The 14,992-nt window shown below is 33.5% G+C and overlaps 9 protein-coding genes across 9 annotated transcripts; 6 read left to right on the top strand and 3 right to left on the bottom strand.

Moving 5' to 3' along the window:
* Positions 1–420: 420 nt before the first annotated feature.
* On the top strand, positions 421–1,095 carry BN7_639 (ERG2 family protein; the record flags this gene model as incomplete). The annotated part of the gene is made up of 1 exon (XM_011278832.1): positions 421–1,095. The coding sequence occupies one exon, from the start codon at positions 421–423 to the stop codon at positions 1,093–1,095; it is 675 nt and encodes a 224-aa protein (XP_011277134.1).
* A 301-nt stretch (positions 1,096–1,396) lies between these two features.
* ERG2 (C-8 sterol isomerase ERG2) lies at positions 1,397–2,047 on the top strand (the record flags this gene model as incomplete). Its single annotated transcript, XM_011278831.1, has 1 exon — positions 1,397–2,047. The coding sequence occupies one exon, from the start codon at positions 1,397–1,399 to the stop codon at positions 2,045–2,047; it is 651 nt and encodes a 216-aa protein (XP_011277133.1).
* Positions 2,048–2,331: 284 nt separating this feature from the next.
* BN7_637 (mediator of RNA polymerase II transcription subunit 9) lies at positions 2,332–3,095 on the top strand (the record flags this gene model as incomplete). Its single annotated transcript, XM_011278830.1, has 2 exons — positions 2,332–2,535; positions 2,625–3,095. The coding sequence occupies 2 exons, from the start codon at positions 2,332–2,334 to the stop codon at positions 3,093–3,095; spliced, it is 675 nt and encodes a 224-aa protein (XP_011277132.1).
* A 463-nt stretch (positions 3,096–3,558) lies between these two features.
* On the top strand, positions 3,559–4,719 carry TOM40 (TOM complex pore protein TOM40; the record flags this gene model as incomplete). The annotated part of the gene is made up of 1 exon (XM_011278829.1): positions 3,559–4,719. One exon carries the CDS (start codon positions 3,559–3,561, stop codon positions 4,717–4,719), a length of 1,161 nt encoding a protein of 386 aa, XP_011277131.1.
* A 341-nt stretch (positions 4,720–5,060) lies between these two features.
* On the bottom strand, positions 5,061–6,548 carry INP1 (Inp1p; the record flags this gene model as incomplete). Its single annotated transcript, XM_011278828.1, has 1 exon — positions 5,061–6,548. One exon carries the CDS (start codon positions 6,546–6,548, stop codon positions 5,061–5,063), a length of 1,488 nt encoding a protein of 495 aa, XP_011277130.1.
* Positions 6,549–7,402: 854 nt separating this feature from the next.
* Positions 7,403–8,602, top strand: ETR1 (enoyl-[acyl-carrier-protein] reductase; the record flags this gene model as incomplete). The annotated part of the gene is made up of 1 exon (XM_011278827.1): positions 7,403–8,602. The coding sequence occupies one exon, from the start codon at positions 7,403–7,405 to the stop codon at positions 8,600–8,602; it is 1,200 nt and encodes a 399-aa protein (XP_011277129.1).
* A 299-nt stretch (positions 8,603–8,901) lies between these two features.
* On the top strand, positions 8,902–10,254 carry BN7_633 (FTR1 family protein; the record flags this gene model as incomplete). The annotated part of the gene is made up of 1 exon (XM_011278826.1): positions 8,902–10,254. One exon carries the CDS (start codon positions 8,902–8,904, stop codon positions 10,252–10,254), a length of 1,353 nt encoding a protein of 450 aa, XP_011277128.1.
* A 672-nt stretch (positions 10,255–10,926) lies between these two features.
* Positions 10,927–12,891, bottom strand: PLB1 (lysophospholipase family protein; the record flags this gene model as incomplete). The annotated part of the gene is made up of 1 exon (XM_011278825.1): positions 10,927–12,891. The coding sequence occupies one exon, from the start codon at positions 12,889–12,891 to the stop codon at positions 10,927–10,929; it is 1,965 nt and encodes a 654-aa protein (XP_011277127.1).
* Positions 12,892–13,904: 1,013 nt separating this feature from the next.
* On the bottom strand, positions 13,905–14,810 carry BN7_631 (SDR family oxidoreductase; the record flags this gene model as incomplete). Its single annotated transcript, XM_011278824.1, has 1 exon — positions 13,905–14,810. One exon carries the CDS (start codon positions 14,808–14,810, stop codon positions 13,905–13,907), a length of 906 nt encoding a protein of 301 aa, XP_011277126.1.
* Positions 14,811–14,992: the final 182 nt, after the last annotated feature.

The following is a 14,992-nucleotide window of genomic DNA, read 5'->3' as shown; positions in this document are numbered from 1 at the left end:
ATATGTTGGGATATGAATTCACGACTTGAACGAAACGGATCAATTGAATCTTGATATAACCGCATAGGAAAGCGAGGTGACTGACCTGTGATCGTACAAATTAAACTATTCTTTTTCTGTATAAACTATTCAATTAGATATTCTATTATATGGTATTGGTATACCTTCCCATTTTGATCTGGTGTATATGTTTTGTTAGTGTTGTACGATCGTATAAACAAACGCGAGAAACGACAAAACTGTATAAGTTCTTAACTGATTTAATATAAGGGTTTAAGCGGGCTCGTATAGCTGGACGTGATTTGACAATTGACAAAGAGCATGAGTGATTTAGATCTATAAATATTCAATTAATTCTCATTTTCATATGAAATCCCTCTTCAATAATTGTTCAATGTTGCTCATCTCTGATCAAATATAATGACACACATTTACAATAAGAGGTTTTTCTATTTATCAATTCCAATCTTCATATACTATATTCTACATGTTTTATATGATACATGGTTACCCACAAATTACATTTTTGACCCGGTTGTGTTAAATAGGTTATCAAATGAAGTCTTAGACCAACATCCAGAAGGTAATATCACTTTGATTTTTGAAGATTTGGCTGTGCGTTTAAAAGAAGAATATGGTGATTTCATCAATCCTTATACCACTGACAATGATGATTGGGTTTTCAACAATGCTGGTGGTGCCATGGGAACAATGTTCATCTTACATGCTTCAATTTCTGAATATGTGATCTTTTTTGGATCAGCTGTTGGTAACGAAGGACATTCTGGGGTTCATTTTGCAGATGATTATTTTACCATTTTGAAAGGTCAAGAATGGGCAGCGCTTGAAGGAGCATTTGAACCAGAAATCTACAGACCAGGAGAAACTCACCTTTTGAAAAGAGGTCAAGTCAAACAGTATAGTATGAGACCTAGTTCATTTGCGTTGGAATACGCCCGTGGTTGGATTCCAGCTATGTTACCATTTGGATTTTTGGATACTGCGTCATCAACCTTAGATTTTTACACATTTTTCAAAACCACTTACCTCACCGGTTTAGACATGGGTAAGAATTTATTGCGTGGTAAATTCTAAGTGATCAATGTGCTTCTGTATATCTTTCATGATCGCATTCAATTAAAAGTGTTTTGGTTGTGTATTATAAAATATTCAATATTATGAAAATTAGATCTAAACGAAGGCATCGCGAAATACCGATGGCGGCAAAAAAAAAGATTTCGTATAACCGTCATTTATTGTTTTGATGAAAAAAATTAAACGAGCTTCAAAAGCTGAAAACTATACAAAATACTCCAATAACCACTCAAAGCAAGATACGTTCCATTCCTTTTCTTAACAACAAAAGTATCCGAGCGCTTTAGATCATCTAGTCACAATGAGATTTTTATACTTGTCTATACCCGTCATCATTTATTATATCTTGAATTTATTGTTTGACACCTGGTTACCAAACAACTATGTTTTTGATCCAGAAACCTTGAATAAATTATCAAATGAAGTTATTGCAAAACATCCAGAAGGTAACACAACATTGATACTTGAAGATTTGGCGGTAAGCTTAAAAGACCACTATGGTGATATCATCAACCCATTAAACCAAGAAGATTGGTTATTCAACGTTGCTGGTGGTGCTATGGGTACTATGTTCATTTTACATGCCTCAATCTCAGAATACTTGATTTTCTTCGGTACAGCTGTTGGTACAGAAGGTCATACTGGTGTTCATTTTGCTGATGATTACTTTACAATTTTAAAAGGTGAACAATATGCTGCCGTTGAAGGTTCATTATACCCAGAAGTTTACTTAGCAGGTGAAACTCATCATTTGAGAAAAGGTCACGCTAAACAATACTCTATGCCATCTGGTTCATTTGCTTTAGAACTAGCTCAAGGTTGGATTCCAGCTATGTTACCATTTGGCTTCTTGGATACTGCTTCATCTACATTAGATTTCTACACATTTATTAGAACTGCTTACTTGACTGGTTTAGATATGGGTAAAAATTTGTTACGTGGTAAGTTTTAGGAATATTTAAAACTCTATTGATAGATATACGATACAGACTATGAAAATCAGAAGGCATTAAATAGAACTTCATAATAATATAATGATTAAAATTAAAATTGATCTCTGATCTATATAAACAATTTGTACTTTGTATGGTGTGTCTCGCACCAATATAGAAATCCAATCGCGAATTAAAACATATGAAGCTTCATATTAAGGCACTAAACAGAACAGTTTGAGTATCAACTTCAACGCCCAAATCATCTCAAGCACTTCTTTTTTCATCAAAGGACAATAAGGAGATGAATATTCAGAGACACTCAAGCCCATTTAGACCCGATATACGGCTAAAATCAGAACAGCCTACGGTTAGCGAGGAAACAAAGCTAAAAAATGCAGAAGAAGCTATTCAAGAATTGAAAAGTTTAGAATTGCTTCCACTAGTATTGGACATTGTGGAAGATGTCAATTCAGGTAAACTTTTACCAAAAGATGTCGAAAATGCAGTATGTAATGTTTTTTTATTTGAAGCACAATTGGGGGTTTGAACTAACGATTCAACAAGGCTGGTACTATACGTGTGAGGATAAACAAGGCAAGAGAAATATTGAGAAACATTCATGGGTTATCAGAAACACCAGAAGAAAGAAGCGTCAGAGTCGAGAAACTGAAGAAAAATATCACAAGAAAGTCAGAAGCTCTACAAAGGTTTAGAGAAAAAGTTGGCGAAAGAATTGCATTACCAGAACCACCTGTTCCTGAATCTTTAGAAGATTTTAAAGATTTATCAGTTGAGCCTGTCGAAGTAACACCAAACGCCCCAGTAATCGAAGGAACCCAGAATCATCAACTTCAGGAAGTACAAACAGCATCTAACGATCAAGACCTTGATATACAGGACCAACCTCCAATTCAACAAGATGGTTTTAACATTGGAAATTCAGAAATACAAAGTCAACCGTTACAACAAAGTGATACTTTAATGACCGACGATGTGAATTTTGACTTCAACGACTTCCCAACTGTTGGTAGTCAAGATCAAGATAACGACCTGAATATGGATTAAACAATAGAACGTGATTAATTTTAACCGTATGTAATACAATTTGTAAGTCTAAGTACTTATATTTATGTGTCTCAAACCACCTGTACCAACACTTGTGTATAACCCGGTTTTCGAGAACTTCAATTTTTTTTTTCGAATCATCGTCGAAACAAAAAAAAGGCTTTAGATCTAGCAAGAGCTAAAATGGCTCTAAACACTTGATCTTCAAAAGACATAAACTTTGACTTTTAGCATCGGATTTTTATTTCATATTGATTGGTTTCAATTAGTTTATTATAATTTCGGTCTAGATTAAACAATTCATCCATCATATTTCACTATTGATCTGAATATATTTTACAAAGTCAAGTACTTCATATAAAGTGGGTTACAAATCTTTTGTTGGAAAATTTCAAATAATTGTTATAATTTTCAACACAATAATTACAAACTTTAGAACATAAATAACTAACAATATCTAGAAATGTCTGCCCCAACACCATTACCATTAGGTGATGTTTCTAAAATCCCACAATTCCCAGGTGTCACCCCAGAAAAACCAAAACCATCAGGATTCTGGTCATCAAATCCAATCTTTTCATATTTGAATAACGTTTACAACAATGTCCATGAACATCGTAAATCATTAAACTTAGTCAACCCGGGTACTGTTGAAAATTTGAATAAAGAAGTTTCAAGAGATGTGTTTTTAAACCAATATTTCTTCACAGGTTTAAGAGCTGATTTGAACAAAGCTTTTGCATTAAACCCAGCATTCCAAACATCTCATACCTTCTCATTAGGCTCACAATCAATCCCACCATATGCTTTCAGTGCTCTTTATGCTACTGATAACTTCTTTGCTCAAGGTAACATTGACAATGATTTCTCATTAAGTGGTAGAGTTAACTATGGTTGGGATAAATCAAACATTTCAAAAGCCACTTTACAAATTGCTAAAGGTCAACCAACTATGCTTCAATTAGAACAAGATTTCCAAGCTAGTGATTTCTCTGTTAACTTAAAAGCTTTGAACCCATCTGTATTAGATGATGGTAAATTCACCGGTGTCGCTGTTGGTTCTGTTTTACAATCTATTACTCCAAAATTAGCTGTTGGTTTAGAAACTGTTTACTCTGCTCAACCAACCATGCCAGCTGATTCTGCTGTTTCATATGTCGCTCGTTATAACGCTGGTAACTGGATCGCTTCTGCTCAAGTTCAAGCTCAAGGTTCAGTTGTTGCCTCATTCTGGAGAAAAGTTGCTGAAAATGTTGAAGCTGGTATCGAAACTCAATTACAATCACAATTAGTTCCAGTTGGTGGTGCTGAAGCTTTAATGGGTGGTATGCCACAAATTCAAGCTGTCTTAGAAGGTACTACCACTTTAGGTGCTAAATATGAATTCCGTCAATCAGTTTTCAGAGGTCAAATAGATTCAAATGGTAAAGTTAGTGCATTTTTAGAAAGAAGAATCTTACCAACTGTTTCAGTCTTATTTGCTGGTGAAATTGATCAAGCTAAATCTGCTTCTAAAATTGGTGTTGGTTTAACTTTTGAAACTGCTGGTTCCGAACAATTAGCTTTAATGCAACAAGGTTTAGTTGATGCTAATGGTAACCCAGTTCCAGGTGCTCCATTATAATCTAATTCATAAGGATTAACAATAAACAAAATTTCATGAATAAAATCAACTTTAACGCCTTTTTAAACCATCATGAACAAGTTTTTTTCCATGAAACTTGTTTAAACAAAACATTATATATATATATCTGAGATCTTTCTTTTTTGTTTTGTCATGTATAGAGAAAGAAGATCTCATTTAATGTACATTTATACCTATATAATCATCGATTTTTTGTAGTTATATAAACTGTATGTATTAAATGTGTCTACAGAATAAGATTCATGTACTATAATTGTTTTATTTTTCATTCGTATCATCATTAAATTTGTTAAATATGCATAGAAAAATGGATTGTCCTTTCAAAAAAAAGATTTGATAAATCCTGTTAAACCTGGAGATTCTTCTTTAACTTCATTATTTTCATCACATAATATACTATAAATATCATAAGAACTGTATCTATTATTCTTTTTCTTCGTTATTATAGGATCAGTCATTATCCTTTTTTCAAAATTTTGTTTCTTTTTTGAATCTATAAATCTTGGATTTGGATTTAAGTTATGTTTAATATACCTTTCAGTACCCGGTGTAGAAGTTTGTGGTTCATCTGTTGGGTCCATCCAACTTGATTCTGATATATATAAAGAAGCTGAACGCGAAGATCTTGAGGCTGGACGGGTACTGAAAAAAGAAGTATTTTGGTTTGGAAAATGGGTTGGCGAGAGTAATATAGTGTCTCTTGATTCATCCATTATAGTAGTTTGATGTGCAGAAGATCTTGGTGTATAATAATGTGTTGTTTCAAAATTATCATTAAAAACTAATGGTTTGAAGGGTTCTTTGAAATCTTCTAATGCAGAATCCAATGAGGATACAACTGATTGTATATCATCACCATTATCATCACCATTATCATCATCACCTTCTTCTCTTTCAGTAAATGAACCATCCGGATTAGCAACTGGAGTTGATTTTGATGAAAATTGTTCGACAAATGTGCTGGAGTCCGATTCAAGATTAAAACAAGCAACAGCAGATGCTATGGACGATATTGAAATTTCTGATTTTGATGTGGGTATTGTTTTAATACTATCATTATTGATTGTATTTAGTGATTCATTTGATGGTTTAATATAAAGGTTCCTGAAATGACATATATCTCTGAAAACACGTTCCAATTCTGTTATCACTGATTCATCATTTGTTTCAATATTTATTTTCCAATAACGCTCTGGATTAGACAATGGTAAAATAAATTGGTTTTTAGATATTTTGAGTATTTTTAACCTTGGAAAAATTGGATATACCACAGACCCACAATGGAAATAACTAACTTTTTTCATATGCATTTGATAAACTTCAAAAACACCATGCCCAAGTAACCTTCCTTGTTTTTGATTATCATCCAATGTCTCCGAATTATCTTCAAATGTATATATGTTTGCCTTTGGAAATTGAAATAATGTTATTCTTTCTTCTGGGTCGTAATCTTGTGTTTGTTTAATATTTACAGGATCACCTAATTTTAGGTTCATAAGTGAAGTAGCTTTTCCAATTTGTCTATGTGTTGATAATGGAGGTGATAACGTACCAACAGAAGCATGTGTAGATGTTGATTCCTCATCTTCAGTTGACTTGTTATTATTCTGGTTATGATCTTTATCTTTGTTCTTTCTTGCTAATGCTCTTTTCCGTGGAGTCAAAACAACAGACCCAAATTCGTTAGTTGACTTCAACAACTGCCTGCTTTTGGAGATATCAACTGTACCATTGGACTCTATATCGTTTGAAGTTAAAGATTTTGTAGGTGATAATGTCTGTGAATATGGGCTGGATGAAGACAGCATTTTTGATGATCTTTCAACTCTCCTATGATTGTTATGATTTAGGTAATCCCTTCAAGACGAAAACACGTCAATAACTGAGCACCCAAAACACAGCCAGTTAGTTCAAACCCAATGGCTATTAGTAAATGATGAGAGCGTATGTGAAAGCTAAGACTCTAGCAAAGAGCTGATAATCGAATAGTAATTGATGTCTTCCACCGTTAGATATTCTTGTTTCGTTTCACATGAAGTTGTTGTTTATTTTTGTTATTGTTTGGGAAAATCAAGATCGAAGTCGGAAATCAGAATCATATCTACAAACAACCGAGGGTATATAAAATTATGAGTACAAATATTTTGAAGAATTTTGAAAGTAAATAAGTGATTCTCGAAAGGAAGAAGAAATCGAAATATAATTGTAGTTGAACACATTTGATATTGCAGTGATATTAATCAGTTTCAGAATTGTTCCTAATAGATATATGCTTTATAAGTGTTGGTGGAACACCCGCATTGTACCGATCTCACCGTAGAACGAGGACGACTGGAGCGAACATTTATTAACGATGATAGTGTATAGAAGTATAAGTAGCCTTCTTTGATAATTAATCCAATTGATAATTATTAATATCCCGCAGAAATCACCGTTGAGGTTTCCAATCACCAGTTAATATCTTCAATTGACACTTTGAGCTCAGGATCTTCTAAAATATACTCTTACTTGATTAGTCAAAAAACTAAAATCCGCATTCAAGAAAACCACTTTCCCACACAATTTTGAAAGCACCTCCACCATCTTGACAAACTAGGTATTTAACTCAGGTCATTTCTCACAGTTATATTACAAATTATACTCCATCAATCTTCAAAGAATAATGCTTTCAAGATCAATTATAAATACAACAAGATTTCAATCAAGACAATTGGCCAAGAGTGCAATTGGTTCTTATACTTCACGTCTTGCTCCATCTAGTGTCAAATTCGCAACTGCTGGTTCAGTTAACAAAATCATGTCAAGATCAATCACAACAGCTAAATCCATCATCTATTCAGAACATGGTGTTCCAAAAGATGTCATTTCAGTTCATACTCATCAATTGCCAGATCCAAAAGACAATGAGGTTATTTTGAAAAGTTTGGGATTCCCAATTAACCCTTCAGATATCAATCAATTAGAAGGTGTCTACCCTTCAAAACCTGAAAAGACTACTCAGTATGGTACCGAAAAACCAAGTGCAATTGCAGGTAATGAAGGTTTATTTGAAGTTATTGAAAAAGGTTCAAATGTCAAATTAGAATTAGGTGACCATGTTATTCCATTACATTCAAATTCAGGTACTTGGACCTCTCATCAAATTGCTCCAGAAGATCAATTGATCAAATTACCAAAAGATGTTTCAGTTATCTTTGGTGCTACTATTTCTGTTAACCCAACTACTGCTTATCAACTAGTCAATGACTTTGGTTTAGAAAAAGGTGATTGGTTAATCCAAAATGCTGGTACAAGTGCAGTTTCTCAAGCAGTTTCACAAATTGCAAAAACTAAAGGTATCAATGTTATCAGTGTTATTAGAGATCGTCCAAATTTACAAGAAATCAAAGATAAATTAGTCAAACAAGGTGCCGCTAAAGTTATTACTGAAGAAGAAAATGGTGATCGTACAGTTGGTGGTGAAATTTCTAAATTAACTCAAGGTAAAATTAAAATTGCATTAAATTCAGTCAGTGGTAAATCTTCATCAAACATTTCAAGAAAATTAGCACCAGGTGGTACTATAATTACATATGGTGGTATGTCAAAACAACCTGTTACATTACCAACATCATTATTCATCTTCAAAGATATTAAAGCTATTGGATTCTGGGTCACAGAAGGCAATAAGAGAGATCCAGAAGGTAAAAGACAAACCATCAATGAATTGGTTAAACTATATCAAAATGGTCATTTAGAAGAATTACAAGTTCATTCAAACGAATGGAACTATGATTCATTCTCTGACGAACAAATTAAAAACTTGATTGTTGATGCCTTAGAAAATAGTTCTGGTGGTAAACAATTCATTACTGTTAAATAAACTTGAGCTAGGAATCCTTCAATATACTTATATTAACGACTATTCTATCTAGTAGTATTTTAAACGTAAGTCTAGCTCAGCTCTAGCTTATTACAATAAAACGGGTATAAGACCCTATGCTGCTATTATCAAAAAAATCAGTATAACCGCAATTTTTTTTCTGGGCAAGAAAAAATGGTTGTAGTGCGATGAAAATCATATCATCTCAAGATCTAAAGTAACAAATTCTATAAACAACAAGATCAAACCCTCATATTTGACTTTGGATCCCAGCGGCAAAGACATAGAACATATATATCATGCTTGGTGACTTGTTCAGCTTGAAGGTTTTCTTCATTCTTTTGAGAGAAACTTTTGAGTCCGCTATTGTGATATCTATATTGTTATCATTCTTGAAGCAAAATTTTACTAAACCTGTTCAGAATGAAGATGGTGAAGTTATAGATCATGTTTTGACCATAGATAAGAAAGTATACAGACATTTGAAAGTCCAAGTGTGGCTGGGCGGGTTCTTTGGCTTATTTATTTGTGGTTTAATAGGTGCTGTTTTCATAGCGCTATTCTACCTGGTGGGGGAAAATTATTGGTCCAAATATGAACGTAATTGGGAAGCCATATTCAGTATTCTTTCATCATTATTTATTTCCCTTATGGGGCTTTCATTACTTAGAGTTAATCAAATGCAAAAGAAATGGGAAGTTAAGCTAGGTATTAACATGAAGAAACAATTTGGAAATGAACATCAACCAATTGTTGACGATGAAGGTACAATACTCAGTGATGAAGCTGATATAATAGCACAGCAATCTCATGGACACAAGCAACAAAGAAGAGGGTTGAAATACTGGTTCAATAAGATGACTGATAAATATCAACTAATGATCTTACCAATGGTAACATTATTAAGAGAAGGTCTTGAAGCCATTTTTGTCGTTAGTGGTGTTTCTGCTTCTGAACCTGCATCTACGTTACCATTATCTATAATATCTGCATTGGCTCTTGGGTCTTTGATTGGGTGGTCTATCTATAAAGGTGGAAGTAAAATGAAATTACAGATTTTTTTGATCTTTTCAACCTGTTTCTTATATTTGGTTTCAGCTGGTCTTATGTCTCGTGGTGTTTGGTTTTTCGAATTAGAAGAATATGTCCAAAGATGTCATGGTCAAGATATGTCAGAAGTTGGTACTGGTCCAGGTTCCTACGATGTTACTAATGTTATATGGCATGTCAACTGTTGCAGTGGTTTAACTGATGGTGGTTGGATGTTATTGAATGCACTTTTCGGATGGACAAATACTGCGACTTATGGATCAATTATAAGTTATAACGTTTATTGGATATTTATTATTGTTCTTTTGAAAATCAAGTTGTTCCAAGAAAGAAGGGGTTATATTCCATTTATTCCTATCAAATGGCAACTAAAGAAGATTGCAAAAAGATATGAAATCATTAAATTTAATTTACAACATAATTCCAAGTACAAATACCCAGAAGTCGAGTTACAAGCCGCGCCAGGAACTGTTCACTCTAATGGATATAGCAGTGTACATACAGATGAGTACAATGCTAATGACCAATCCCCTACAAGATTGAACGTTATTAATGATGATACTAGTGAAGCTACATCAAGTTTAATTGGTGGGCAAAAGTAAAAAAGTAAAATAGCATTTCATATTCCTGCTGATTTATTTTATTCACATTATACTAACTTTTGCATTTTTATAACACAGGCTTTTTCCAGTGCATTTATTCAAAAAGGATCGAGTACTGTTACCCATATCGCATAATCACAATATTTTATTTAATAGATTTTTATAATATCTGTCTGTTTTCACTAGATAATAAACAACGGTTAATTAATATATATAGCTAATGTGTAGCAATCTTATAGTTAAATTACGGATCTAACTTATATATTCAACTGGCATACAAACTAATATTCTGTACGTTACTCTAGCCAATATATCTAGTATAGCAACAACTTAATGGGCTTCCACTATACTGGTGATGCGTGCATGGAAAACATACCCACCGTGAATCGAGAGTACATTACAGCCCCTTACACCAGCTGGCTAACAATTTCTATATAATTTGATGCCGTGATACAATTATTGGCATTCTCGACATCTCGAAGGGTTACGTACGAATACCAGAAAAATTTATGAGTAATGTAAACCGTACATTTATTTAATTCCTAAATCTATTTAAATATTTAAAAGAGCATAAGAATGTCGTGAAAAGTTAAGAAAGAATAAACTTTCAATTTCTTCACTTTTGTATGAATGCAAATGAAAGTAAAGACGTATGATTATTGATCTTTGAAATTAAGCGAATAAAGCAATGGCTGAAACGAAAAGAGCAGAATATAGCAAATTAGAAACTGATTTATATGAAATCATTTGAGAAGCTGATGATTTTTTGGAGTCATCTGAAGATGATGAACCAGATGATTCTGATGTACCATCTCTTGCATTTGAACTTGTAGATACTTCACCTTCACTACTTGCATCTTCAGCACCATTTGATGATGTATAGTTTTGTGATCTGAGATCGACATCTTCTGTAACAAGTTTACCATCCCAGCAGTAGTCTTCAAAACATTTTTCACATTCATCAGATTGTGTTTCATTTCTACGTTCTTGAGAACGACGAATGATAGCACATGAAACACATTTTTTCCAGTCTTCATCAATGGTCATATTATATCTTGAAGAAACTTCATAACCATTTTTAATCATACCTAATTTTTCATCATCTTCATATTCCATTTTGAAAGTTGAAGTATTTGACCAGAATGTAAAAGGTTCATTTGCAATATAAACAACTAGTGGTGGGATATATGCTAAGTCTGTCAAGTTTGAAGCGTCACATCCGAAAAATGTTGGTTTAGTAGTCAAATTATGAGCAAGGAAAGTGCTTTGACCTGGAACATATGGGAATGCTGTACCGTTACCTTGGGAAGCAAATTGACGTTCATAAGTTGCAACCAAAGACGCACCATCTGGGAAACTATCATCAGTATCTGCTGAGTTATCAAATGCAAAAATAACATCAACATCACGTTCTGGTTGAAGTAATGGAGCAAGAGGAACATTTTGATTATCTTCACCACCATCACACAAGTATAAATTTTCATCATCAACAATTGTTTTGACAGTTGCATATGGTGTATTATAAAATGGATTTGGACCGTAAATGGCAATATCATCGAAATCTTCACTAAGATTATGCAAGAAATCCTCAATTAAATCATGAACCACACCAGTAATACCAGTTGTATTCAATTTCAAGAGAAATTGGTTGAATAATGAAGATGAAGTACCCATAACAAAACCCGCATTATCGAAACCTGCAATACAAGTATCAGATTCTGGATCACCATTGTCAACATTAGAACCAACATATTTCAAATCAGTAAATGCATATAATGAAGGATCCCATGAACCTAGTTCAAATGGTGTAAATTCGAAAACAGTGGAGTTTAAGTTGATAATCTTGGAAGTTGGTGTTCTACCAGTTGCAACACTGATTGGTAATGGCATTTCACCGTTTTGGAACACCTCAACATCTCTTAAAGTTGAGAAAGTAAGACCATCTCCACCATTATCATGTTTACCAAAGAATTGATATGATAAAGCTCTACCCCAAATATCAGTGATGGAAGTATTGAAACCAGCGTCTTTTTTTTCTTGAATAGAATCACTAATGTCATCCCATTGACCAACAGTTTTAAAGATGTTAATACCACCTGAAGTGAAGATTGAATGCTCTAGATTCCAAATGGAATCACCTTCGATGATTTCTTGAACACTAGTCCAATTGTTTAAAGCCAAAGTACCAGTCATCCAGTTACCACCCGACAAACCCGTTAAGTAAGTAGCGGATTGTAATAACCCACCAAGACCAGTTTCATTGGCACCATCTGTTCTATCATCTAAAGCACTGATTTGACCAGCACCACAAAGCATAGCTCTGTAACCACCACCTGAAAATGCTAAACCAATGTTAATTGATTGATTATTTTTATCGAAAAATTCTTCAACATCAAAATCTTCTAGATCGGCAGTTTCTAAGAATTCTTTCAAAGCTTCATCAGTATGTTCATGTCTTTTCTTCAACCAATTGGATTCATCTTCACATAAACCCCTTGAATGTCTTACCAGTCCTGAATCACCAGCAGTACTCTTCTTTGGACATGTAACATTACCAGGTCCATAACCACCGGAAGGTGAAAAAGCTGCTGTTAGCGAAAGTGTGTGTATTAGCAGAACCAAGGTATATAAATTCATCTTATCTTAGCAATTGAGAAGGATTGAAGTATCCGTGGTTAGCTAGTTGACCTTCAGCTTATTCTTGTTTATTAAATATTTTTAGACCAGGGATTATGAGGTCTTTTTATATATTCCAACCGCAGCGATCTACTCGAATGTTTTGATTTCACTTTGGCGCTAAAAAAAAATTTAGAACGTGAAATTTATGATTCGGAACTTAAATTTCAATGTTTCGCTTAACACGAGCGTGAGCCTTGAAAGTCGGTACTGGCAAGTTGCTGCAGGGAGGAGGTTCGTAGACAGAGAGATCTTCTTCAAGGGAGAGCCTGTTATCACATAGAACGTGTTATTACTGAAGGATGAGAGAGGTTCTTGACCTTAAGTGTGGTTGTGTTCTGTGAATTTGATTTTTTGTGTCTGAGATTAATTAACGATGATTTTCCAAGTTGACATGATGTGAATTTTCACAGACCTTGCAAAAACCTGGCGAAGGGTCGAATTTAATGGATGATTCGCACTATAAGTTTAGCATATGCTTGCGTCAAGAACGTTGGAAATTTGACACTTTTACGAATTCTCCCCAACTTTAGTGGATAGGATCTATGTATCATTCCTAAAAAGAAAGGCTTAGTACTGACGTTTAAGTACCCTCGCGCTTTAATATCTTCTTGTTCCACTATATCTTGCTAACGATGAGATAGTGATATCATAAATTTATCAGAGTTGATATGAGGCATCAACTTATCTGATAATTGATTGCTTCAAGAGTTAACTTTACTATGCAACTAATATATAAGCATTCATAAAGATCACCTGTCATTAGTGATCACTAGAAGTTCTGCATTAATTAACTACATATATATATCAAAATATATCAAATAGTAGATAACGTCTTCATATTAAGGTTAACCGAAACTTATATTAACGCTTCTGCATGTCATATATAAGCGAAATATAATTATATATATATATATTTATATAAAGTTTTAAGCCCCCATATTAAATGTAACAAGATAAAAGAACCTTAGTGATCAATAGTTTCTTGAAATATCTTCCAATAAACCAATCTGTTTTGGGGTCCAACCTAATTCCTTTTGAGTAATTTCACTTGAAACTTCAACGTTTGAAGCAAGGAAATAACCAAGAAAACCTAATTTTGATTCTAATTGATCATATCCTAAAGATTCAGTTTTCAAACCAGTTTTATTACCAATGGCCTCTGCAATCTTTTTGGTTTCAACACCTTCTTCATGAACAATATGGTATGATTTCCCAGCTTGACCCTTTTCAACTGCTAATCTGAAAGCAACTGCTGCATCATATCTATGAACCGCAGGCCATTTACCTTTACCTTCACCAACATAATATGAGACACCGTTCTTTTGAGCAAATTGAATTAAATGTGGAACGAATCCTGAATCACCTTTATCATGAACTGAATGTGGTAATCTTAATACAATAGTTCTAATTTGATTTTTGGAAGCAGCCTCAGCAACAAATGTTTCAGTTAAAAATCTTGTTCTAAAAAATGGATTGATTGAATCAGCATCAATTTCAGTATTTTCAAAGGTTTTAACACCAATATCTGAACCAAAACCACCAAGACCAGATGTATAAATAAAGAATTTTGAAGTACCTTTAATAGCATCAACAATCACTTGTGAAACTTGGAAATCAATATCATAAGAATGAGCCATGTTACTAAAATCATGAATGAAACCTAAATGAATAACACCATCTGATTTTGATACACCTTCTTTAATAGAATCAAAGTTTTCCAAATCACCTTTTAAAACTTCAACCCCTTTTTTAGTTAATTGTTCAGCTGATTTATCTGATCTTGCTAAACCAAGAATCTTATAACCATGTGATAACAATTCATCAACAACGATGGATCCAATGAATCCTGTAGCACCTGTAATGAAAACTTTTGACATTATAACGAAAATCTTTGATTATTTTTTGATTAGTTTTTGGTTGAACTTTTATAAGTAAGAACTTGATTATACAAAACAGAACATCTAAGCTATTTTTTTAGTAGGCATAGGTGAATTTCCATCTGTATTTATACCTTCTTGAATTCAAAAAGACCAAGATTATCTTTCTTCCACTAACCCCA

The sequence above is a fragment of the Wickerhamomyces ciferrii genome, contig 00011, assembly GCF_000313485.1.
Source record: "Wickerhamomyces ciferrii WGS project CAIF00000000 data, strain NRRL Y-1031 F-60-10, contig 00011, whole genome shotgun sequence".
In the NCBI taxonomy this organism is placed as follows: domain Eukaryota; kingdom Fungi; phylum Ascomycota; class Saccharomycetes; order Phaffomycetales; family Wickerhamomycetaceae; genus Hansenula; species Hansenula ciferrii.
Note: the sequence above shows the minus strand (reverse complement) of the source record. Positions and strands in the feature narration are given on the sequence as shown.